General features: G+C 43.3%; 1 protein-coding gene across 6 annotated transcripts in view; it reads right to left on the minus strand.

Annotated features, from left to right (window-relative positions):
- ATR (ATR checkpoint kinase) overlaps nt 1-25,151 on the minus strand; it is a 72,627-nt gene that overhangs the window by 26,004 nt on the left and 21,472 nt on the right. For 4 of the 6 annotated variants that reach the window (XR_014789589.1, XM_084847180.1, XM_084847183.1 and 1 more), the window contains 16 exons: nt 23,343-23,533; nt 23,143-23,243; nt 22,753-22,924; nt 14,773-14,943; nt 13,275-13,469; nt 12,626-12,811; nt 11,520-11,612; nt 10,642-10,772; nt 10,313-10,456; nt 9,245-9,338; nt 7,668-7,793; nt 4,144-4,350; nt 3,337-3,450; nt 1,624-1,739; nt 613-733; nt 372-509 (listed from right to left, as the gene is read on the minus strand). Coding sequence is in view for 5 of the 6 variants with exons in the window: in XM_084847180.1 (XP_084703306.1) it covers nt 372-509; nt 613-733; nt 1,624-1,739; nt 3,337-3,450; nt 4,144-4,350; nt 7,668-7,793; nt 9,245-9,338; nt 10,313-10,456; nt 10,642-10,772; nt 11,520-11,612; nt 12,626-12,811; nt 13,275-13,469; nt 14,773-14,943; nt 22,753-22,924; nt 23,143-23,243; nt 23,343-23,533 (2,300 nt within the window). In the remaining variant the exon portion in view is untranslated. The remainder of the gene's footprint in view (nt 1-371; nt 510-612; nt 734-1,623; nt 1,740-3,336; nt 3,451-4,143; nt 4,351-7,667; nt 7,794-9,244; nt 9,339-10,312; nt 10,457-10,641; nt 10,773-11,519; nt 11,613-12,625; nt 12,812-13,274; nt 13,470-14,772; nt 14,944-22,752; nt 22,925-23,142; nt 23,244-23,342; nt 23,534-25,151) is intronic. The other 2 variants (XM_084847181.1, XM_084847182.1) reach the window with 2 other exon arrangements.

Here is a 25,151-nt window from a genome sequence, read left to right on the forward strand (position 1 = left end):
ACCCTACATAGGAATGCCCAGAGACCTTCATTAATAAATGTATGGCATTACTGCTTAAGGGCTCACAGTATATATGGTGTGCTAAAATAATTTTCTAAAAGTTTAAGAGTGAGATTCAGACCAAAGTTCTGAACAAGGGTCACAACACACAGGCCGCAGTTATCACCAAGAACAGCACAACAATAGCGAGCTGAATGTCACAACGGCTTTCTGTTTTGCAGTTATCCATGATTCTAGTCAGGTGGAATGTGTGGCGATCTGTATTGGGAACTAAGGGAAGTTATTTACAGATGTCTTATCCTGGTGTAGTGACAGCAATGAGAATACATTTTAAGGACTTTTGGAAAGTCTACAGGTAAAGGGGGTCTCACCTCTTGCTGATCCTCCTGACTGCATCCCAAAAGAAAATAAACAAGAATGTGGGGAAGGAGATAGATTGTCACCTTGTAGTCATTCTTCATCATAATACTGCAACAGTTGAAAACCTTACTGGCAAGATCATGTCGCACCTGGAACAAAGACTATATTTTCAGTATAAATGTATTTCGAACGGTTTATTTAGAACGGTTACAAAGTTTACAAGTAACATTACAAAGTGCATCCAACTATTACCTTAGTTATAAGGTAGCCAGCCCAAGTTGCGGACCATTCTGCAAAGTTTTTGCCTAATTTACTTAAGTAAATAGGCTTCTTGACCTTCAACCAGTTTACAGCCTTCTGATAACTCTTGTATCTGTAAATGTAATTTCCAAAACTTGTTAGCATGTATTAACCCAAGAGAAAAGAAAGGACAATGAACCACCATTAGAGCAGCAATTGCATGACATCTTATTCTGAAATTTCTCATTAGATCTTACATCTTTGCACTACTATCTACTAAATGAATCAGAATGGATGAATAATACGGCATATCTTTATTTTTTAAGCCATGTTTTAGACATTCATAAGAAGGAATTGTTTCAGAAAAGGTTAAATATATACACAAAGGGTGAACATATCAGAGGTCTAATTGTAATTCTAACATTTGGACATGCTTGTCTTTGAATGATCTGCAGGTTTGTTTTAAATCTTATTTAAGATAACAGAGGGAGCAATCCTATCAGGATAGGTGGCTGCCTCCGAACTCAGAGGTAACCGCCTATCCAATGCAGGGCAGGAGGGGCATGGAGGGGATCCTCTCCTCTGCACTTCACCCGCCCTGCATTCTCGGCTAGATGGCTGATTTCGGCTATCTAGCCGTGGGACGTTGGCTCACGGGGTGGGGAGACCGGATGACGCACAGGAAGTGTTGTACTGGCACTTCTGCACTCCCCGCCCCAGGGAACACCCCGTTTTGCCCCACTCCGCGCTGCTCTCATGGGCCTGGAGACAACCCACACTGCCTACGAGGCGGCAGAGGCGGTTCTCTGGGAACCAACCAATCCTATGGCCACCTAGCCACTGTCTAGTGGCCATATGATTGTGCCCTAAACATGTTAAATGAAACACAATTTCTTTAATGTACAATTATACTCAATGAAATATGGTAGAAGGGGTACATGTGAGGGCTAGCCTGGATAGTTATTTAAATCTTTTGTTTTAAGTCCAATTCAAAACACTGAACTTATTTTTGGTGTTACCTACCGTGTACTTAAATGAGGTTCCAATATTTCCTGAATATGATCAGGAAACATTTTCCAGAGCTTGGAGCCTGAGCAGTCACTGGCTGTATCCCTACAACCGTAGATAGATAGTAACTCCTAAAAAACGAATTACATGAACACATTAGTGCAGCATAAGACAAATTATCCACCATGAATTATTCTTAGGAAATTAAAAAAAAAACAGAAAAAGACTTCCATGCCTAATGGATACTAGATACATTAGCCTACATACATTAAATATGTTAAAGCCATGCCCTAGGACATCCCTTCTCCACCTCACATGCTCCAGTTCCCTCTTACTGCACAATTTGTGATAATTACACTTGGTTGGGAAAATTATAGCTTGCCTCCAAACTAGAGCTCGAAACCATATTTTGAGCTGGTTTTCCAACTATGGTTTTTGCTAACATTATGTTGCTGAAGTTGGACATTATGATAATTATTGGAAGCTAAGAAATGAGGATGACATTGGAGTGTGAGTAGAGGGGAGAATGCACAAGCCCAGATTTTGGCCCCCAAAAGCCAAACCCTGGCTTTTCCCGGAGATGTAAACCCAGCCGTTAAAGTGATTGAAGTTATTGAATTTAACAAAAAGCTGTTTATTTAATTTTTGTTTTGAGTGGATAAAACTTTTATGGATGCACTTAATTGAAGCTACCAGCTAAAACTACGTAAGCCAATAAAGAGAGTGCAATGAAGACCCTTTAGAATCCATAAACTCGTAAGTTATTTATACACTACAGCATCTTTCAGTTTTGTGCATGAAAAGTTATCAATAATAACTGAAAATAAGATGCTTGACAACAACCACTTTGGAGACTTTAAGAGGAAAGGAACATATCCAGCATCAACTATTTTCCTTTCAAAGGTGTTTATAAATCAGCTAATTGGAAGCAATGTGAATACCCTGAACTCTCACCTCCCTCTTGTTACTGCTGGTTGGAAAAACATTTTAACAATTAAACAACACTGTTTTGCGAGCTTGGAGAGGAAGCTGGTGTGGTTCTCTCTGTGCTGGCTGCAAGGGGGAGGGGACTTGGATTCCTGGCTCCGAGGCTGGAGTGCTGTCTCCAGCCTTGGATTCAGGAATCCGAACTATCCTATGCCCCAACACCACCACTTTGTCTAGGGGCATGGGATTGCTCCCTAAATTTAATTTGTTATGGTGAAAAATTATAAAGAAAAACTCCAAGCAGCCTATATATTCTACCTACATCTCGGTTTATAAGGTAATGGGGAAAATAAACATAGATGTTAAATGTACTACTCTCTGTCAATAAGTAGATTTAACTCCAACATGCTTTTTTCTTCTTTCTTTTTGTTGGTTTAATCTTGCTTTGGAAAACTAATAAAATCTTTTTTTTTAAACTCAACAAAAAACAGTTATAATATTGAATTAAACAACACCACAGCCATAAATATGAAGACAAATCAAAATAAATACTTATTCTATAGGTTCTTCAATACAATTGCCCAGATTTAAACAGAACAAACACCTCACTATTAGAGTTAAGGCATAGAATAGAGAAGTTTTTCTTCTCTCATGCTTTTTAAATAGTTTGGAATTTATGATATGTCCTTTTTGTTTTTATTATTGTTTAGGACATGAGCTATTTTTTATTGACCAAGTCCTTTTTTTTTTTTAGTAGAACAAGGATTAATAAATGCTAACAAACAAACAAACCATCCTTACCTGAATAGCATATGAGGCAGAATCTTGAGCCCGGACATTATCAGCATAAGCAAGGAATGCTCTCGTCAACTCAATGAATAACCCATGGGCAAAATGTGGATCTTCTACACCCGTCTCAGGAAAGAGATATTAGATTTCTTAGATGATCAGTTTTGTTAGTACCCTCAGTCTTATCACTATGAAAGTCTAGTTGCAAACTGGGACTGAGAAATGGAAAGGGCTAGCATTCTCATAGGGTACTGGAGCACACAACTACTTTCAATGAGAGAGCCATAGTATTTGGTCAGTAGTCAGAAACAGTATCACCACAGAAGGATTTCTCTACTGACTCTGTGCAGCCCAAGAGGAGGGACTGGAAAGAGGATAAGAAGGGAACATAGTGGCTCCCCACATCCCTTTACAATGCTCTGAGACTCGGACAAGGCATGAAAGCAAGCGCCCTCATTCATCTGTGAGAAATCACCCACACACACACAAAACGTTGGAAGTTCATTCAAGATATTGATGTATCACAGTCACATGCTGCATAAGCTCTAGAACAGGGCTGGGCAACTTGCGGCCCTTCAGAAGTTTTGGCCTACAAGTGCCCTCATCCTTCACCATTGGCTATGCTGGCTAGGGCTGATGGGAGGTGTAGGCCAAAATATCTGGAGGGCCACAAGTTGCCCAACTTATAAGCGCAACCAAGGAAACCACAAGTGTACATTTATATTCTTTACTATGTAACTTTCGGGTGGTAGTAAAATCTTGATATTAAAAAGAATATGCCAATGGCATTAGAGAAATTCCAGCATTGACATTCCTTACCACAAATGTAAGCCCTTTTCCTTGGTTGTCGCTTGTGGAGAAGTCCAACCTGCCTGGATCAACAGCTCCTAATTCACCTAAACATTCCCCACAAAGCAGCCGTGCATGAGAATTCACATCCTGACAGCCAATTAGGAGGACGGTCACCAGCTGGGAAATAACTGGCTCAACAGTTTCACTATCTGTTGCATATTTTATCAGTTTCTCCTAAGAAAGGGAAGGGGGAAACAAAGCAAATAAATTATAAACACAGATTTTATATTCCAGTGCCTTACCATTTTTATCTTGCCTTTCCAGCGTTACAAGGAAAACAATGAATGTACAAATAAAATAAAACACTTCATTTAGAGCCAAGCTAGACATGGTCTACGAATGCAGAAGAATGAGATGAGATGATAGAATCTTAAGAAATGGAAGAATAAGACTGCAGGTGGGGAGAAGATGCTGCTTGAGAAAAGCTTTCCTATATTGGGAAAAAGAAACAACTTTAAGCAAGTTAAAGGGAAAACCCTAGCAGGTCAGGGCTGGAAGATTTCTTGCCTGAAACCCTGGAGAGCCGCTGGCAGTAACTGTCAACAATACTGAGATAGATGGGCCAGTGGAAGGCGGGTTCCTCTGGTCTTAGGGAGCAACCTTATCCCAGCCTGCTCCTTGATGTGCTAGATTTCTGCTTATTGGAAGTTTTATGAAGGGGGGGGGGCGCATGTATCTGAAGTAAATGACCTGGTTTGCACATAATGGCAAATCCTGGGTTGTTTAACCCAAGAATTGCTATGGCTGAGTGGAAGCGAGCAAGCACCCTGTCTCCCATGCACTTGTCACTTCCATTTTTAATCAACAACCCAGGAACACTCCATTCCTGGCTTGTTATCATGATGTCCAAACCCAGGAATGCTCAGTTGTTTAAGGGTTAAACAACCCACAATTAGCCCAACAACAAATAATGAGGTTGTTGTCAGATGTCACGGCAACCACCCAGGAATGATTGAAAGTGGAAGTGACAAGCACGCGGGAGGCAGTGCACATGCTTGCTCTCACTTGGCCATGGCAATTCCTGGAAGAAATAACTCCGGAATTGCCATTACAGGCTAACCGGGCCATAAAGTCTATTCTACCACCTAATTCTGCTCCCAGATAGACTAGGCTCCAGACACTATGTGCACCAGTTGCTGGAGAACACAGGCAGGAGTGTGCTGTTGCACTTGTGTCCTGTTTGTGGGTTCCTGGTCGACAACTGGTTGGCCACTGTGTAAACAGAATGCTGGACTAGATGGACCCTTGGTCTGATCCAGCATGGCTCTTCTTATGTTCTTATGTTCACTGTAGGCAATGAACATAGGAAGGTGCCTTATACTAGGCCAGACTTTTTTGCATCTGTCCCAGTATTTGTCCACTCTGACTTAGAGTGGTTCTCCAGGATCTTAGGCAGACAGAGGTCTTTTCCATCACCTTCTGCTTCAAATCCTTTCAGCCAGAGAAGCTAAGGAATAAAGCTCAGATCTTCTGCATGCAAACCATGTGTTCTGCTACCAAGCGGTGGTCCCTCTCTTGCACAGCTACCACCAAAAAACTACCACCATGCATCAAGTTCATCCCCCCCCCCCCATTATGCCATGTTTTCTTACGTCCTGCCATTGGCAGCCAACATCATGGTGTATCAGAAAACATGAAGCCATAACATGCTATATATATCCTAAGGCAGTGGTGGGGAACCTATTCCCCTTCCCTCATCCCTGACCTCTAGTCATGCTGGCTGGGGCTAATGGAAGTTGGAATCAGGGGGTGTACAGGTTCCCCAACTGTGTTCTAAGACATTGCAGAAGGCAAAGGGAGGAACTAAATGCAAAGGGTAGCATTCAATTAACCCCCTTACACTAATGGAATGGTTTCTCCCCTTCCCCCTTCCATCCCCTGCATACCCTCAAAACCTGTTCCAAAGGTTGGGGGAGCAGATTTGAGAGAAGCGGGGCAGAGGAAGCTGCAGGGGGGAGAGTAGAGGAGCGCGGGTAACACTGGATTTTGATCACAATGGAGAGGCTCCAAAGGATGTATAAAGGTTTCAGGTTTAAACTTGGGCATCACCAGTAAAGAATCTCAAGTAGCGGAACTGGGAAAGACCTCTCCTTGAAACCTTAAAGGCAGCTGTCACTCAGAGTAGGGCACTCCAGGCTGAATGGACCAACAGTGTGACAGGTTTATATATCAGAGGAGCTCTCTCTTATCCATGGCAAATCAGTGTTGAGTAATCCAAAGGCAAGGCAAGGCTCAAAGCAAATGAACATTAGAGAGAGTGCGTGGGAACGCTCCCCATTGTCCATCAATCACTCTGTAAGCACATGTATGCACATTAAGGTGGATACTTTAAAACGGATACTTTAAAAAAACAGGGAGAAAGAATGCACCACATACAAGTCTGTCTTCCCCTGCCAGGCTGGCATTGAAACGACCAGCTTGCTTACTGAGTCACAGGTAACTGAATATTACATAATTTATCTAGTATGGATCACCTTTCTTAGCAATGCTAACAAGAGAAAAGGAGAAATAAGACAGCAAACTGCAAGAATAAGTGAATGAGTGCTTTGATAAACAGAAAGACTATCTCTCCTTTTTTGATGGGAGCAAAAAAATACTATTCTGATATAGATTAGAGAAGAAAGGATTAACAGAAACACAATACAGCTATTTTATACTCAGGATTAAATAATTTTCCATATCCTTCACTCTAAAATCAAAGGACAACTTTGTTAATATAAGGGGTAACTAAGGGTGCAGTACTATGGGCTGTGCCCTCGTTAGATGGAAGCCTCCAAGCTCAGAGGCTTCCAAGTATCCAGTGCCCTGCCAGGATGCTGCCAGCAGGGTGGGAGGAGCAACACAAGCAATTTTCGCCTCTCCATCCCCTTTTCCTCTCCCTCTAGATAGGCCTCTGAGCCAATCTCGAGTAGTCGTACTGTAGTACTGTGGGGGGTAGGGCTGGAGCTGTATCCTGGCCTCTCCTCTCCCTTCCCTGCCCACTGGAACACCCCTCTTCAGAACTCTCCAAGGTCCCCTGAGGCTATTCTTGTGACCTCAGAAAGCAGCCAGTGGGTTTTTTTCTGTGGCAGCTGCAAGGGGGTCGGCGGGCGGGGGCGGGGATAAGATTCTGGACTCCACCTTCCGAGGTTGGAGTAGTGTCTATGACCTCACAGGGGGGACTCCGAAGAATCCTATGGTACTTGGGATGCTCTACTAAGACCATAGGATTGCTCTCTCACCTGTTTCGCTGTTAGCTGTACAAGAGTAGTTCATTTCAAAACCAATAGTAGCATTTACTGCTGTTGTACCAGTAACCTGGCTTCTCCTTACCTGCACCCATATTCATAAGGTATTTTTAGAATACTAGATAAATTATGTGATATTTTACAGTGCAATCATCTACATGTCAACTCAGAAGTAAGTCCCACTGAGTTTAACAGAGCTTATTCCCAGGTAGTGCAGCCTTAGCTACCTGTCACACAGATTCTGAGCTTCACAGTTTTACATACTTGGTTTTTATATAATGTTTCCTTCAGACTAGTGAGAGCATGGATCCGAACATCTACATTCTCATGCTGAATAGCTTTCATGGAGAGCTGGAGTGCTGTCTGCAAGTCTGTGCTCCTGGATGTCTCCTAAAGGGGAGAACACAAAGAATGTTTTCCATTGTTCAAACCCATACAGCTGGGTATAGGCAACATGATGTCCATGGGCACCAATGCATGATGCACATATTTCTGAGTGCTGACCAAGATGCCTTAACCCTTCCCACTTTTTTAACTAACATTTTCCCCTTTACTGACAGCTGGGATCACTTCAAATAAAAGTAAGGGTCTCCAGCTACTGTCATCTTAATATTTCTGGGTCACATGTGGGGCTCAGAGTCATTCTTAGGAAATAAAGATGGCAGTTGGCTGTAGGCTGATGCTTTCCTCTACAGTGGACCCAGCCACCAAGAAAAAGAAAGGAGAAAATAAAAAGTGACTCCTGTCTGTTCTGTCTAATAATCTGGAGGGAGTGCTAAAGAGAGCAGTGGGGAACTAAGAAGGGCAGTGGTAAGCCAGTTGCAGAGGTCAGGGAATCCAGCAGAAAGCCAGTGGGACCAGGGGGAGGCACCACCTGGGAGCAACTGGGGGGTTGGAGAAGGATGTGTGCTTGTACATCTGAAGGTTGTGTGCTTTTATGGGCTGTGTGTGTGTGTGTGTGTGTGTGTGAGAGAGAGAGAGAGAGAGAGAGAGAGAGAGAAACGGAAACAGTTGGAAGGGTGCACATAATATTAGCCCATGGTTTATTTAATCCATGGTTGTTATCCTACCCAGGGTTTGTCTGGCAGATGATCAAACAAATTGTGCCTTTTTCTCAGTCCCTGGGTTGGTTGGTTGTTTCCCTCCTCCTTTGCCTGCTCCCTCCCTGTATCTCAAATGCCTTTGTGGCACTGTAGCACTGGCATGTATAGCAGCTAGGGTGGTGTGTGTTTTTACCACTCTTGCCTGCCACCACTGTAGCCTGGGGAAACAACCCACAAACAACCCAGATTCGCATGTAATAACCACCACCCATGGTTTAAACAATGCAGAGTTCACAACCCAACAACAGTCACTGACCTTCACTGGCCAGTCACTGACCTTCAGCCTACAAAAGCATCAAACAGGGTTGTTGTGAGGATAAAATGGAGAGGAAGAGGACCATGTATGCCACCTTAGGCTCTTTGGAGGAAAAGGAAGGTAACAAAATAAACTGTGTTTATGTTTAGACAGAAAAGGTCCTACAAGCTGGCTGAGAAGTGCTGGGAATTATAGGACTTTTTCTGTCTAAACACATATAGGATTGCGCCTTAAATAACTAAATTTACTACAGGTTCAAGTAAAGATGTTCAGTAAGCTTATCTGGTGTGATACAAGCTGTTTATATTGTTCCACTGTTCACCTTACTATGGCAAAAGATGTGAAGAATTCTTATAGATTAATTGTTAGAAAGATTCCTCCCATCGTATTTAAATTCACACCAACACGGGAATGTTACTCTTTAAACATCAGATATCCAATAATTCAAAGATTCTTTTAGAAAAATATAATGGAATGAATACCTTTCTATATTCCTGAAGAACTATTTGAATTTCTTTTAGTTCAGGATGGTCGGGTAGAAAATATATTTCATGTAGGAAGTCTTGTACTGCATCCCTAACCAATAAAACAAAACAAATACAAATAATATTTTATTTAGACCCACAGTGCAATGAAATAAAAAATAAAATAAACTGAGAAGAGATGGACAATGGTACACTTCTGACCCCACCATTCACCACCCACCAATAGAATGGTGAAAAGGAGAATTTCGGAAAAGCATTTATTTATACCCCACCATTCCCCCGAAAATGCCCAAAGAATAAAATCCACAGCAGGGTCTATCTAGTCCAGCATTCTGTTCACACAGTGGCTGACCAGCTGTCAAGCAGGAAACCACATGTAGGACATGAGCGCGACAGCTAATTACTGCTTATTATCCATGTAATATAATAAGCAATAACACAATCAAACTGTATAGGTTGGGTGAGGGGCTTCAAGGCCCACAAACGCATTGATCCGGCCCCTCCATATGACTATCAGAATAAGCTATACAACATCGTAAAAGAACAGAATTATGCAAAGCAAATCATATAAAAATTTTGAATTTGCATAATTTATACAGGTCACAGCATTTGAATTCCCTTGGTATCAAATCTTAAATATTCTTTGCACAGAATACATGCAATCCCAATTGCAGCTCTCCTACAACCAGAGTGCAAGTAGGCCATCTCCACAACATTACTCCTCTGTGGAACGCTCTCACAGAGGATGCAAGTTCACCCCTGCAGCCTTGGTATTCAAAAAGGCTTTAAAAACCTCTTCATTTCAAGTGACTTAACTGATGTGATTCTTTTGGACATGCTGCTGATTTATTGACATGGTTGAAGAAAAATGGTTTTATGCTGGCTGAATTGGATCTTAAAGCATAATTGTTTATTCCTGGATTTTTTCTGAATATTCGAGTTTCTAATACAATGCTAGATTATTGTAATTTATGATTATATAGTTCTTCATGGACTTGAGAGGACACTGTCCACTCAAGTGTCTTATATTTAAAATAAATCAGTAAATACTTTACATTACAATACCTGTTCTCAACTATGAGAAAACGGAAGACTGCTGCTGTTTCTTTTGGCTGAATATGTATGAGGGGCAACAGAGCTACTATCACATGACTGAGAAGGGAGCCCAGGTGAGTCTGGTCCAAGCATCGTACAAAGCAGTCCCAAGCCCTAAATAAAGGTACAAAAAACACCCCCCCCAACAAGATAACATATACATATTTCTCCGTACACAGGCATTTTAAAATCAATCATAAGATGTCTGTATCAGATTTATGATGCTTAACATTATACACTGCAAGGATTCACTAGAAGACACAGTCATAAATCATTGTTTCAATACATAGCTTTCTTACTTGCAGCACAACTCTGGGAAATCATCTTTGTATCTCAGCCCCGTCCTGAGTGTTGTCATCATCTTCACTCTCACTGCACTTATATGCTTGGGACCCATAAGCTTCATTAAAGCCATCAAACTATTTAAGGCCTACAGTTGAGAAAAACAAACTGCTCTGAACATCAGTCAAATTGCATGACAAAAGTATGCATGTTAACAGCCCTTTATTCTCTACTGAATAATAGGTAGGAATAGGATTTCTATCTATTTTTATCAGGCTTCAGAAAGTTTAGCAGTGCCCCATTTCTTTCTTGATTCCAGACTTATACCTGTGTCAAATGGTGATCCATATGGGGGTTATAAAAGGAACTCTCAGGTCCCTGCCACAGTTTTAATTTGGTCATTTACGTTCCCCCTGAGGTCCCCAACAATACTAACCACACCCTAATTTTTGCCCAAGCCCACCTATTTCTGCTGTATTTCTTGCCAGAGGTAGGGTTAATGAGGATTGTATTGAACCTAGTTCCTAGGGACATCATGGATGGAAGCAGTTGAAAATAATTTTAACACATGAAGGAGTAAACAAAAGAGGTTCACATTGCCAAAAGCAAATGAAGCTGCAGAGAAAATACACAGATGCTGACCCTTTTAGGCATTGCCCAAAGCCCTTGAGTGTTAACTGGAAGACCATCTTACTAGCCACAGAGTAAACCCCACCTTCAATCATCCATGGCTCAAGTAACTACCTCACAAAGTTTCCGTCATTAGTGTCAACTAACCTTTTGGTCCCTCAACTTGATTTGTAGCAGAAGATGGCAGAAAAAAAATTGCCTGGAGAAAACTGAAAGCTCAACATGTACCTATGTCTGGTCTACCTTCGACAGAGGGTTTACTCACCATTTTCTTATCTTCAATTCCAATACTGGAGCTCAACAACTGCATGTTGAAGAAGGCCAAGATGCCCAGCAATTTTGGTTGCAGATAATCAGCCTAAATATTGATTAAAAATAATGTTCCGAGACTATTTTGAACTATTTTAAAAGAGACTACAGTTAAAATTTCAAAGTACGTTCACCCCTTAAAGATAGAATTGTATTTTGGCCTCTGCTCCAGAACAAGGTAAAACATTTCCCTCCCTCTCAATCTCATATTGACTATAGAGAAGACAAAGTAAGAACTGGATAAAGAGGCCACTTTAATCTGTAGGTGCAATTTTAGCTCTCCGACGCACTTGGAGAGTGCGACGCTTCCCTAAACTGCTGACCTACGTTCATCAAGGAGCTAATGCTTTCAAACACAGCCAGGTTGGCAGTGAAGTCAGGGCTCGCAGGGACATAGCACGTGTAATTTTTTATTAGCAGGGATGCTGACATCAACTGCCACCCCCCTCAGAATTTCCTTTCCCCTCTGAGCTTAGCTGCAATCCTCAAAGTCACTGGGGGGAAATGAATTTTCCCATTAAGAATATATTGTTCCCTGTTGTAATGTAAAATATTTTGGGATGGCTTGATCTTGAATGGGCAATTAAGACTAATTAGCTTTACAAAAGACCTGCTTGTAGCAGATGAAAAATCATCAGACTGGTTTGTTGATAAGGATCAACACAGCTGCCTGAATTTCTGGACTTTCCCTTGGGGCATGGCTATGGCGACTGTCATGATAAGCACCTACACTTCAACATTTACCACTGCACCACAACAGGTTAGTCCAGTGCAGTTCTGCATTTAACAAAGCTAATCTGGTTGGGATATGTGAAAGCATCATAGCAATTTACTTCTTACTAGTACAAGAATCGCACTACTGCAGAGTGTCACTTAGACAGCAAACTGCAGCAATCAGCTGCTTATTCACTTTGCTGATTTTCTCCATGAGATCCTTAAAGTTATTTCCCGAAATGCAATGCATCCCTGTTGTCTACTGAAAATGACATACCATAAGACGAGAACAAGCCGTCTCCTCTCTCTAAGAACCACTGAGGAAACCACGATGGCACTGCTACTTACCATGCGCTCAGGAGATGTGATGTCCTTGGGGCCCTGATAAGGATCGTCATTTGAAGCAAATGAAGCCAGAATTGATAAACCATTGAAGACCTGTTGATAGTGTTCTCCTAAGCGTAGCAATAATTCATTATGCAATCCCTGATAGTCCTGTCTCAGCAAACTTCCCAGTTCTATCTCAGTTTCATTCTATAAAACAGCACCAATGGGGGGGAGATAGCTTGACAGTATACAAGCAAATGCACAACATAAAGACAGTAAACTAAAGAAATGCAACCTGACTTAAGTATTACTGGGAATGGAATTGTGACCCAATGATTAAGCAAATGGAAACTACTGCAGCTTTCCAGGAGAAAATGTGCTCTCAACATCCATGAGTAAACAACTTTGGGGCATGAATTGGTCTTGGTTATGCAGCCAGAAAGAGCAGAGGCTGTTGACAGAGGGCCATTTCCTGACCGAATAATATTATATTTATTTGTTTTTATATACAGGAAGATCCTAGGATATCTTAGGTACACCAGAAAGGTTCAATATGCTTGCAGTGAATTCTTAACTTGAGGATATCATGTCACTTATTTACATTTCAATACAACCCCCGATTTGATCATTCTCATTGATCCAAAACATCATGCGCAAAGCTCAAAATTACCTTGAGATAGTGAAGTGCTCGCTCTAGCTCATCTTTACTACAGAAGCAGACTAAATGAGAAAAGATGTACTTGAAGTTGTTGATGAGGATCTCTCTGCGGTTTACATTCAGCTGTTTTGCTATTGTTCGGATAAGTACAGAAGCTGCAGGACTAGCCTTGGCAGCAAGATCAGGCAAGAGAACTTGGAGAATCCGCTGGCAAAATAAAGAGATAGCCACTGATTTGAAAACTCATTTCCTTCCTTCCTGCCACTAAAAATACACTTGTAAGCCTATTGCTTGTAAGAATGAAAAGTTCTAAGCCAGCCTTTCCCAACCTGATGCCCTCCAGATGTATTGGACTACAATTCCCATCACCCATGGAGAGCATGGCAATTGGGCCTGCTGGCTGGGGATGATGGGAGCAGTAGTCCAAACATCTGAAAGGTGCCAGGTTGGGGAAGGCTGGCTGACAGTTTTACCAGCATGAAAAGCACAATCTCAGCTATTTTTCAACAATGTAGAAAACCTTGAACAGCTAAGATTTGAAAACCCCTACAGTGAACAAGTTTAATTGGTCTGTTAAGCCTCCAAAAGGGGCTGACATGGCACTGGACTACTTTCCCCCCATAAAGCTACACTCCACTGAGGGATTTATTACTAGGGGTTTTGATGGTTAAGGGCCAAGTAGATGTCACAACAGCAGCCCCATATATTTATGCATATGCTTGCTGTGTTCACATATAAAGCAGGGGAGCATTTACTGTTTATACAAAAAGGATCACACAGGTGAGGGAAGCTACTTCCACCCATTCACCACCTTACTCTGCTGCGTTCCATTGCTCCAAACACTTTTCTCCTCAGCTTGGATCTGAAACCAGAAGTGAGCCAGAACAAGGAGAAAAGTGCATCATACAATGAAGCACCGTGAGGTAAGGGCAGGGGAGGGCTTAGCTCCCTTCATGGGCAAACCCCTCGGTCATGTAAAAAATAAATAAATACTCGCCCTACTTTCCACTTGGACAGAGACAGTTATAAATAACATGTAGCTGCTACATCATGCCAAGTTCGGCCCCTCAAGTTCCCCCTCCCCAGGTTTTAGAGCTAGAGGCCTTCTTTGCCCTCTGGACTGGTCTTTCCAAACCAACATCTCCTGTAAACCTGTGCAAAAACCAACTACCTATCCAGAGGTGGCTGTAGGTTTCAAGTAATCTTGACCAGAGGTGAAAGTCTTTTACAAAACACTTTTTACTCCAAGTTCAAAGACACCTTCCTAGATAAATCTGGGAGAGGGGCGAAAGACAAGGGCTGTCAGGGTAGACGGAAAGGCCTTGGGGGAAAGTCATCCCTCGTTTTAGCTTTCCTTTCTTTTTCAGAAATGAACAAATGTGGGAACCCAATAAATCTTAAGTACTCCGTAATGTATAAAGATAAAGTTTTGTGAATCCATAATGTTCCATTAGAAAACTGAGGAGATAACACATGCAAACACTTATAGTATGGAATATTATAAACTCACATTGAGAAAACGATTGAGGTCTGGAAAATCAAAAACATTGGCAATTTCTGATAACATGTCCAAGGCCGCCTCCCTTTGATGAGCAATCTCTTGCTTCTGCATTTCATTGCTTTGGTGGGGAGTGCTAGAAATCATCACCATCTGACTGGAGTGTAGAGATTCCACTAAAAACTAAAGCATTGATAAATACATTTTACGGTTATTTCAGCCATACAGAATAGAACGTTGGATATGGACTGTGAAATTCCATTCTGGATTGGTGTGAAGGACATGTCCAAACACTGAGCTGTCTCCTCTTATTGCCCCAGAAGGCAGGGATCACATGAATAGTGACCTTTGAAGGAAGTCCTTTGATCCTCCAGCTCTGCCTCCAGTTTCCATATATGGCTGTGATTGAAACAGAATACTTAAGAGTAAAGATCAGAAAAGCAGAAAATAAACCCAATAGGCAAAAAGCATCCATCTGGAGAGCAAAGCAACAACATGCAGAGTTGGCCAATCAGGTAAGGAAAATTATGTCAGCGACATGAAGGGTGGGATTGGATCTCTCCATCCCACCAACTCAGAATGGACTGGCGTGCTATGGTCCATGGGGTTACAAAGAGTCAGACACGACTTAACAACAACAACAAGCCAACTTTTCATCCTCTGGTTCATGGGAAGAATCATCCAAAGACTGAGATGTCTCCAAGCTACTGTCTCCTTGCAAGTGGCTGAGGGGTTGACACTATCCAGGAAGGACCACACTTTGGAGAACTCAACTTCTGAAGGCAGCCTCCACTGAGGCAAATTTGTCAGTCCTGTGGTGATGGATATGGAGATGGCAGGAGGGCAATCTGTGTACCACCAGAGTGGCCAGAAGTGCCATGCTTTGGAGAAAATGCTTTAGATCGGGTGTTGGACCCTAAGGATAGCTCGCTGGCCTGGACTGGACCAATGCCAGCAAAGAGAACTGCCTTCATAAAGTGTTAGGCTGTAAACCCAAGTCAAGTCCTGTTTGCAGGAAGGCCAACAGGTTCTTGATACATAGAATAGTAGGGTTGGAAGGGGCCTATAAGGCCATCGAGTCCAACCCCCTGCTCAATGCAGGAATCCAAGTCAGAGCATCCCTGACAAATGGCTGTCCTGACAGAATGGCTGTCTTGAAGGCCTCCAGTGTGGGAGAGCCCACCACCTCCCCAGGTAATCGGTTCCATTGTCGTATTGCTCTTACAGTCAGGAAGTTTTTCCTGATGTTCAGCCGGAATCTGGCTTCCTGTAACTTGAGCCCATTATTCCGTGTCCTGCGCTCTGGGATGATCAAGAAGAGATCCTGGCCTTCTTCTTTGTGACAACCTTTCAAGTACTTGAAGAGTGCTATCATATCTCCCCTCAGTCTTCTCTTCTCAAGGCTAAACATGCCCAGTTCTTTCAGTCTCTCTTCATAGGGCTTTGTTTCCAGTCCCCTGATCATCTTTGTTGCCCTCCTCTGAACCCTCTCCAGTGTGTCTGCATCCTTCTTAAAGTGTGGTGCCCAGAACTGGACACAGTACTCCAGATGAGGCCTAACCAGTGCTGAGTAGAGGGGAACTAGTACTTCCCGGGATTTGGAAGCGATGCTTCTATGAATGCAGCCCAAAAGAGCATTTGCCTTTTTTGCAGCCACATCACACTGTTGGCTCATATTCAGCTTGTGATCGACAACAATTCCAAGATCCTTCTCGCTTGTAGTGTGGTTGAGCCACGTATCCCCCATCTTGTAACTGTGCATTTGGTTTCTTTTTCCTAGGTGCAGAACTTGGCATCTGTCCCTATTAAATGTCATTCTGTTGTTTTCTGCCCAGCGCTCCAGTCTATCCAGATCACTTTGAATTTTGTTTCTGTCTTCCAAAGTATTAGCTATCCCGCCCAATTTTGTGTCATCTGCAAATTGGATCAGCATTCCCTGCTCCTCCTCCTCCAAGTCATTAATAAAAATGTTGAAGAGCACTGGGCCCAGGACTGAGCCCTGGGGTACTCCACTCGTTACCTCTCCCCAGTTTGAGAAGGTCCCATTGATAAGCACTCTTTGAGTCCGATTCTGTAGCCAACTGTGGATCCACTGGATCGTTGTTTCATCTAGCCCACTTTGAGCTAGTTTGCTCATCAGGATATCATGGGGCACTTTGTCGACAGCTTTGCTGAAGTCGAGGTATATGATGTCTACAGCATTCCCACGGTCCACAAGGGAGGTTACTTGATCAAAAGATGAGATCAGATTTGTCTGGCAGGACTTGTTTTTGACAAATCCATGTTGGCTTTGAGTAATCACGGCATTGTTGTCAAGGTGCTTCCAGATGGATTGCTTTATGATCTGTTCCAGAATTTTCCCAGGGATTGATGTCAGACTGACTGGTCTGTAGTTCCCAGGTTCCTCCTTTTTACCCTTTTTGAAGATAGGGACAATGTTAGCCCTCCTCCAGTCATCTGGCACTTCCCCCATCCTCCATGATTTCTCAAAGAGAATAGACAGTGGTTCTGAGAGTTCTTCTGCCAGTTCCTTTATGACTCTAGGATGCAGTTCATCTGGCCCTGGAGATTTGAACTCATTCAAAGTAATGAGGTGTTCCTTGACCATATGCCTGTTGATCTCAAGCTGCAATCCTGCCCCTTCAGCCTGTACTTCGCCTTTGCCAGGGGGGTCATAGACCCTCTTTTGGGAGAAGACTGAGCCAAAGTAGGAATTGAGCACCTCTGCCTTTTTGTTGTCATCTGTTATCATTTTGCCATCCTTATTTAATAGCTGGAGCACCATTTCTTTCCTCTGCCTTTTACTATGTACGTAGCTGAAGAAAGCCTTTTTGTTGTTTTTAACATCCCTTGCTAACCTCAGCTCATTCTCAGCTTTAGCCTTCCTGATGCCATCCCTGCAATTCTGTGCTATCTGCCTGTACTCTTCCTTTGTTACTTGGCCTTCTTTCCACTTCCTATATGTGTCCTTTTTTGTTTTCAGGTCATCCCTACCTAAGCTTTTTGTGAAGCCACATTGGCTTCTTCTGTTGTCTTCCACTTTTTCTTCTTGTTGGAATTGCTTGTGATTGTGCCTTGAGAATTTCCTTTTTTAAAAGCTCCCACCCATCTTGGACTCCTTTTCTCACTAGCATCGCTTGCCATGGGACCTTACTGATCATTGTTCTGAGTTTATGAAAATCAGCTTTCCTAAAATCCAGGGTATGCGTTTGACTACACTCGGCTTTTGCTTCCCTTAGAACCAAGAACTCAAGTACAACATGGTCGCTTTCCCCCAGAGTTCCTGTAACTGCTACTTTATCCACTAAGTCATCTCTGTTGCTTAGGATCAAGTCAAGGATAGCCGATCCTCTAGTTCCTTCCTCTACTTTCTGTAGGAGGAAGTTATCCGCCACACAAGTCAGGAATTCCCTGGAGGGGCCATGTTTGCAGAATTTGTCTCCCAACAAATATCGGGGAAATTGAAGTCCCCCATTACTACTACATCATGCTTCCTTAAAACATTGGCTATTTGCTTTTCAAAAGTTTCATCCTTGTCTTCTCCTTGATTGGGTGGCCGGTAGTAGACTCCGACCACCAGGTTCCTTTTATTCTTTGCTCCATTTATTTCAACCCAGATGCTCTCGATGGGGCTACCAAGCTCCTCCTCCTGTATTTCTGTGCAGAGATATGTATTTTTCACATACAGCGCAACCCCACCTCCCTTTCTGTTCCTCCTGTTCTTTTTGAACAAGTTATATCCTTCAATTGCTGTATTCCAGTCATGAGAGTCATCCCACCAAGTCTCAGTTATACCTATCAGGTCATAATTTCCCTCTTGTATTAAGAGTTCAAGTTCGTTCTGTTTGTTTCCCATACTCTGGGCATTAGTATATAGACATCGAAGACCATGTGCTTCATAGTCTGGCTTTCTTCCTACATGTGTCTGAAGACTATTATTGGGCGCTATCAGAGCTGTTCTTTCCATTGCAGTGCATGCGCCTATGTCCATTGTTACCCCCAACAGTACATCTCCCTTCCCCGTAGGATTCAGTTTAAAGCCCTCCTGATGACGTTCTTCATGCTGTGGCCAAACACATTCTTCCCATCCTTTGTGAGGTGCAACCCATCCCTAGCCAACAGCCCATCTTCCAGGAAGTATAGCCCGTGGTCCCAGAATCCAAATCTCTCTCGTCGGCACCACCTTCGTAGCCAGTCATTCACCCGGAGTATTTTGCGTTCCCTTTCTATCCCTCTTCTAACTACTGGAAGGATGGATGAGAAAACTATCTGGGCCCCAAAGTTCTTGAGTTTCCTTCCCAAAGCTTCAAAGTCTGACGTGATCTCTTCGTAGCTCCGCTTGGTGGTATCATTTGTTCCCACATGGATGAGAAGAAAGGGATACCTGTCAGTGGGCTTTATGAGTGCAGGCAACCTTTCAGTCACGTCTCTAATCTGTCCTCCCGGGAGACAACATACCTGGCGAGTCCATGGGTCTTCGCAACATACTTGGGTCTCGATCCCACGCAGCAAGGGGTCTCCCACTACTACCACTCTTCTCTTCTTCTTGTAGGCCTGGGTTTCATCGCCTCTGTTTGACTGACCTTTAGCCTCTTGCTCACTCTCATGCAGGTTCCCCTGTGATTCTTCCTCTGCAGGCTGTCCTCCAGTCTCATCCGCAATTACCTGGAATCGGTTCCACAGCTCCACTGCTTCCACTGGTGCAGAGTGGCGTCTAGTTCTTCTTCTCCTGTCACCCTTTTCCAAGGAGTATCCTCTACTCCATTTTTCTTCAACTCAGCATTTCCCACTGCCTCATCTTGCTGATGCTCTTCAAGCTTCTGGTCTGCCCTTTGCTGCTGTAGTTCCCCCATTCTGTCCAAGAACTCTTTGTGTTCTCTTATTCCCCGGAGGGTCGACAGTCGCTGCTCCAGTCCACTTACTTTTTCCTCCAGCAGCGTGATCAACTTGCACTTGTTGCAGGTGTAGGCCATGTTGTTCTCAGGCAAGAAAACAAACATTGCACACACCTTGCAGGTCACCACCACTGGAGAGTCTTGTCCTTCCATAGCCTCTTTTCCCTTTTTGTGTCTAGCTTTGTGATTGTTCTAGACTAGCCTGTGCCTGCTCCTCTACTCAGTAGAGGTTAAAAGCAGAGTCCCACTGGTGTGAAAGTGTGCGTTACAAGACAAATAAATGGAAAAAAGTTAGTTAAAATAAAAAATAAAAATAATTTTTAAAAAAAGGCTTTAGAATAAAAGATGGATTTTCTCTTGCACCAATGAGTGAAGGTTTTGCATGTGGCTTCATACCTAGGTACAGTGGATGGTCTCGAGGAGGCGTGGCTGTGCTTACCATGTCTGTGGAGAAACTGAGGTGCAGGAGAGCTTCCCACTCAGCCTCCAGGTGGCTAGGTGGAGTCACTCAGGATTTGGGTGCTGGATGTGGCCCTGAGGGAAAGGGTCTGGACTGGTAGGTAGGAACCAAGGGCCAGACTATGCCAATGGCAGAATTTCCAAGAACCACAGATTCCTTGGCCAGTGTGGGACCACAACCAACGCTTGCCTGAATCTGACTTTCCCTAGAACCCTGGAGAGGAGAGGGATAGGAGGAAATAGACACAACAGGCCAGGAAGAGGAAAGTGCCTCCTGGTCCTCTTCCCTGGGTGTGAGGAAGTGAGCAAAGATGCAAGGAAGCTTGCTGTTTTTGGGAGAAGAAAACATGTCTACGACCATAGTGCCGAAGCGGGTCCAGAACTGGAGGAGGAACTGTTCCAGAGGCACACTCCCCCAGGTTGAAATGTTGTTTGCTGAGGAAATCTGCAGTGCTGAGGACGCCCTGAATGTGCAGGGCTGAGACTGACAGAATGAGAGTTCCACCTCTTAGGAGTGTTGCCTCGTTGTGGAGTGACAGGGATTTTGTGCTACCTTGGTGATCGATATTGGCCTTTGCAGATACATTGTGTGTTCTGACTAGAATGTATTGATTGGTAAGAATCTGGGAAAAATGTAACAGGGAGAGATGGATCAGCCAGAGTTCCAGCCAATTGATCCTGTAGCTAGCCTCCCATGGGGACCAAGTCCCCTACACTACCTAGTTCTAACAATGACCCGCCCAACTTGAAAGACCAGTGTCTGTTGTTAGTATAGCCTTGGTGGAATCCCTGAGGGGGAGTCCCTTCTCGAGACTGGATAGCTTTCCCCACCAGAGGAAGGAGAGCTTTACATTTGGAGGAGAAATGGACATTTCTGGATTATGGAGCCATAGTAGTGGGTGAGAATGAGGATGAGCCCATGGATGGACTTGGATGCAGGAAATCATGAGGTCTTGTAGGTAAGCTGAGGTCCCAACATCTGCTAACTTTTGCCTGCGTATGGAATTGATCTCATGTAGGAGATTTTTTCTCCATTTGGGGGCCAGACAAATCAGGCTCTGTTCTGTGTTCATCTCTGCCCCTTTGACAAATTATTGTTTGTGATGGTCGAAGGTGACTCTTCCTTGACGGCCAAGGTCCCATCCCGTTAAGAGTCGCTGTTGCTACCGCCGCATACTTCCTCCTGCAGGAGTTGTTCTGAAGGATCCAGATCAATAAGCAAGTCGGGCTGGGAAGCAGTGGGACCAGTCACTGTGAGCAAGCTCTGGATAGTCTTACATGGGTGACTGGTGTACTTCCTAGCTTTGCAGGCGTGGCTGCAGAAGAGGAATCCTTCCCTGCTGGAGCCATGAGAACAGAGGAATGGGGAAAATGAACGAGAAAGCTGCTTTTTTGTAGTGAGGCTGAAGAAGACCGAAGTCAGAAAACAAAGTAAGTATCACGGGTTGAAAAAGCAGTACTTCAGGAATGTTAAAGGTTTTTTTAGAATATAGAAAGGAAGAGCTTCAAGAGTAATCACTGCCTGGGGCGAAGGCAGAAAAGGAAACCAGAGATGGAGCTGGAGGACCAGGACTTGATCCCTGTTTTCCTGAGCAGTGAGAGGTGTTAACCCAATCCTTGGAGGCCTCCTCACCCAACCACAGAAATTAGAATTCTTATTTAGGACAATTATGTAAAAAATAATTCAGCTGACTAAAGAAAGGAAACATTTTCACCATATCAAGCTCCTTAACAGTTCTGGTAACAAATGCTGTCCCAACCGGAAACCTCCTGCCTAACTCAAGAAGATACAGCCCAGCTTTCCTACCAACACTGATGTTGTAAGCACTGAAATTGTTTCAAAAGATTTTATTTCAACAGCCACTCTGGCTTTGATCCAGAGCAAATATGATTCTCCTAATCTTCAGTCATGATTAAGGGACTGGGAGTAGGCTGCAGGATTACATACTGACCTGGTTCATATGTTATGGTGGCAAATTGAGGGTTAATTAACCCACCATACACTGGGTCACGTGCCCAGTGCATGCTGTTGCCGCTTTGCATAATCAACCGCCGATCAGAGGTTGTTTTGTGATGTGCGAACCTGGACGCTATGGGTTATTCGTGGGTTAAACCACCCACAGTTAACCTACAATGAGTTCTTACATTAATTAACCCACAATTTGCTGCCATTATGTGCAGAAGGGCCCACTGCCTCCCACCAGTCTCTCCACTCAAGCAAATTCCTTACAGCTTTAAATATCATTAAAGTTACAGCTGCACCAACCATTGCTAATGCTAATCCCTGTTAACGCTGGTGCAGACAAAACCCTTAACTACAATTATGCCCACTGTGGGAAGGGCAAGGGTAATGTATGTACAATATATGAGGCTGCTGGCAGGGAGCACATGATCTCATGACCCGCTCTCAACCACTTCAGTGTGATTAGACATCAGGCATGTTACATTTGCACCAGCATCATGGGTTATTTTGAAAGTACATGAGCCAGACCACAGCCCTCTTCACAGTTTCAGTGCATATCATTTGCATAAGACTCGATGAACAAGATGAAAGGGAAGAGGATTTCAGACCCCTGCAGTACTCCAATAATCAAAGGTAAATAAAACATGCTCTCCCTGTGTTGTTAGTAATTCTTACCTGACAGATGGGTTTCTTGTATTGACTGAAAAAGACTTGTAGTTTTACAGACTTGGCTGCAGCCAAAGTTCTGATTTCTGTATATGCTGCTCCAGCCACAGATGCCGACTTGGACAATAAGCAATGCAACAAGTGCAAGAGTGCAAAGCGCACCAAATCCCCTTTCGCTGCCCTTAAAGAGGAGAACACAAATATATGTTATTGGAATGCAACATTAACACACTAAGGATAATTCATGCAGAAAAAGGATGTGAAAATTGTATCTTTTCATTTGATTTGCTCACCAAATGCAGCATTATTGTCTTAAATACTGAATACTTTTCTTGCATGTAAAGTCTCCTCAAATAGAAATACTTATGGATGTTGGAAACAGAACCACTAAAAATGTACCTTCCAATATCTCCTGTTGTGAGAATCAGTGAATCCTTTAGCTCACTATTTCGTGATATTTTAGCATTTGTATAGGCTTCTTTCATTCTGGAAACAAAGAGCTGAAACAGAAAATTTGAAAATATTGTATATGTTATTATGATTACATCTTGAAATAGCTCTGCATTTCTTGTGGGCTTCAAGATACTTAAGAAGTTCACCTCTTTGATGAATCCTTCCTCAGAGCCTGAAGAATCCAGTATGTATTTGATGTGATCACTAAAGGCTACTCTTACATCTTTATCTGGATCTTCCATTAGCTTCAGGAAAGCCCCAACAATGGGTTTTACATTTAATTCATCTTTTCTGAAGTCTAGGTGTTTACAAAGTAGAGGAATGTTCTCTATTAAAACTAAAAGAGAAAGTAAGAAACAGGAACACATTCAATACTTTTCAAGCATATGATCAAAATTCGTATTATTTATTTATCTGAAATATTTTTATGCTAGTCCTCAGCCAAAAAGTCTCCCAGCGCAGCTTATCTATAGTCAATTAAACAAGACAGACCCTGTCCACAGACCTACAATCTAAGACGACACAACACATAAGAGGAGAAAAAAATATTATTTCAGCAGGTACGGTAGAACAGCCCTGCTTCCCCCTCTCATCTCCCTTAACACAGCCTGTTGGAATGGCTACTGGTGGTGACAGTTGAGGGAAGAGGCGCCTTCATGGGAGAGGTCTTCAGCAGGGTTGGCAGAATGGTCCGGCTCTCCCTCTTACCTCCCTCAGTTCAGTCTGCTGGAATGGCTGGTGGTGGTAACACAGTGCAACATTACATTCATGCATCTAAAACATGTCTTTTCAAATACTCAAAATTTATAATTCAGGGTCAGTCCAAATTTCAATTATCCTCATAAAATGGTAAGATAAAACCTCAAGACTGGTTATCAAGTTCACTCACAAAGGTCCAGTTTGCACACAAGGGTAACCAGTTTAAAAAAAACACACAAAACCCTGCATTACCATGAGCGAGCCAGTGTGCTAATGAACATGGCTTGATTGCTCCTGCTTGGCTCTTCCCACCAGCAGGAGTAGCTAAACAGGCCAGGGATGCTTCACCCCTGGCTTGGTTAGTGTTATGGCCAAACCCGGCACTCTGCCTTGACTTTCCTCTGACCAGCCAGAGCTGTAATCCAAGAACAAACCCTGGGTTACACCTCTGGCTTGTTGGAGGAGAGACAAGCCAGAGTTATGGTTTCAGATGTAACTCTAACAAAGCCAGCGATGGAGCATCCCTGGCTTGTTTATCAGCTCACGCTGGCAGGAGCCAAGCAGGAGCAATCAAGCTGTGGGGACTAGCATGCTGGCTCGCTCACGGGAACCTAGGGTTTAAAAACACACACACCTGGGTTACCATTACATGTGAACCTGGCTAATATGTTTGTCCACAATTCTCAACTGTTTGAAACAGCTGCAAGGTTGTATTTTAGGTTTCCAAGCCTGGATAACATGTATGTTACACGGCTATTTTATCTCCTCTTACATTTTAGCTCAGAGATAGCCCACAGGCAACACCCAGCACTAAGCCAGCTACCCCACCTTAAGCCAGACTAGGACAAGGCAGGTGCCTCTCTTATTTTCTGGGAGGAGAACCTGGAAGTTCAGAAGCCGCACCATGCGTTTCCTTCATAATAATCTCTCAGTCCCTGGGGAAGAGCGACAGAGGCTGAGAGAGTCACATGTTGCTTTGTACTTTCTGGCACCATTTCCAAATGAGAGCAGCATCCACTATGCTGAAAGCAGCACACTGAAAGCAGCACTACTGAGAGGTCCCCACGGAGGCCTCGGCATAATTGCAAAGGCCTCAAAGAGGACCTCTCATCTCCCAAAGGGAGAGATGCCTGCAAAGTAAAAAGCAAAGAAGCATTCTCCCGTTCTTCACAGCTTGTAAGAAGCTATCCCTGGCAACTATATGATCCAGAAGAACAAATGGAAGGCTCTTGAAGGCAGGGAACTCCACATATGCA

The sequence above is a fragment of the Heloderma suspectum genome, chromosome 3 (genome assembly GCF_057233095.1).
Source record: "Heloderma suspectum isolate Gila_16-S chromosome 3, 16-S_ref, whole genome shotgun sequence".
NCBI classification, from domain to species: Eukaryota; Metazoa; Chordata; class Lepidosauria; order Squamata; family Helodermatidae; genus Heloderma; species Heloderma suspectum.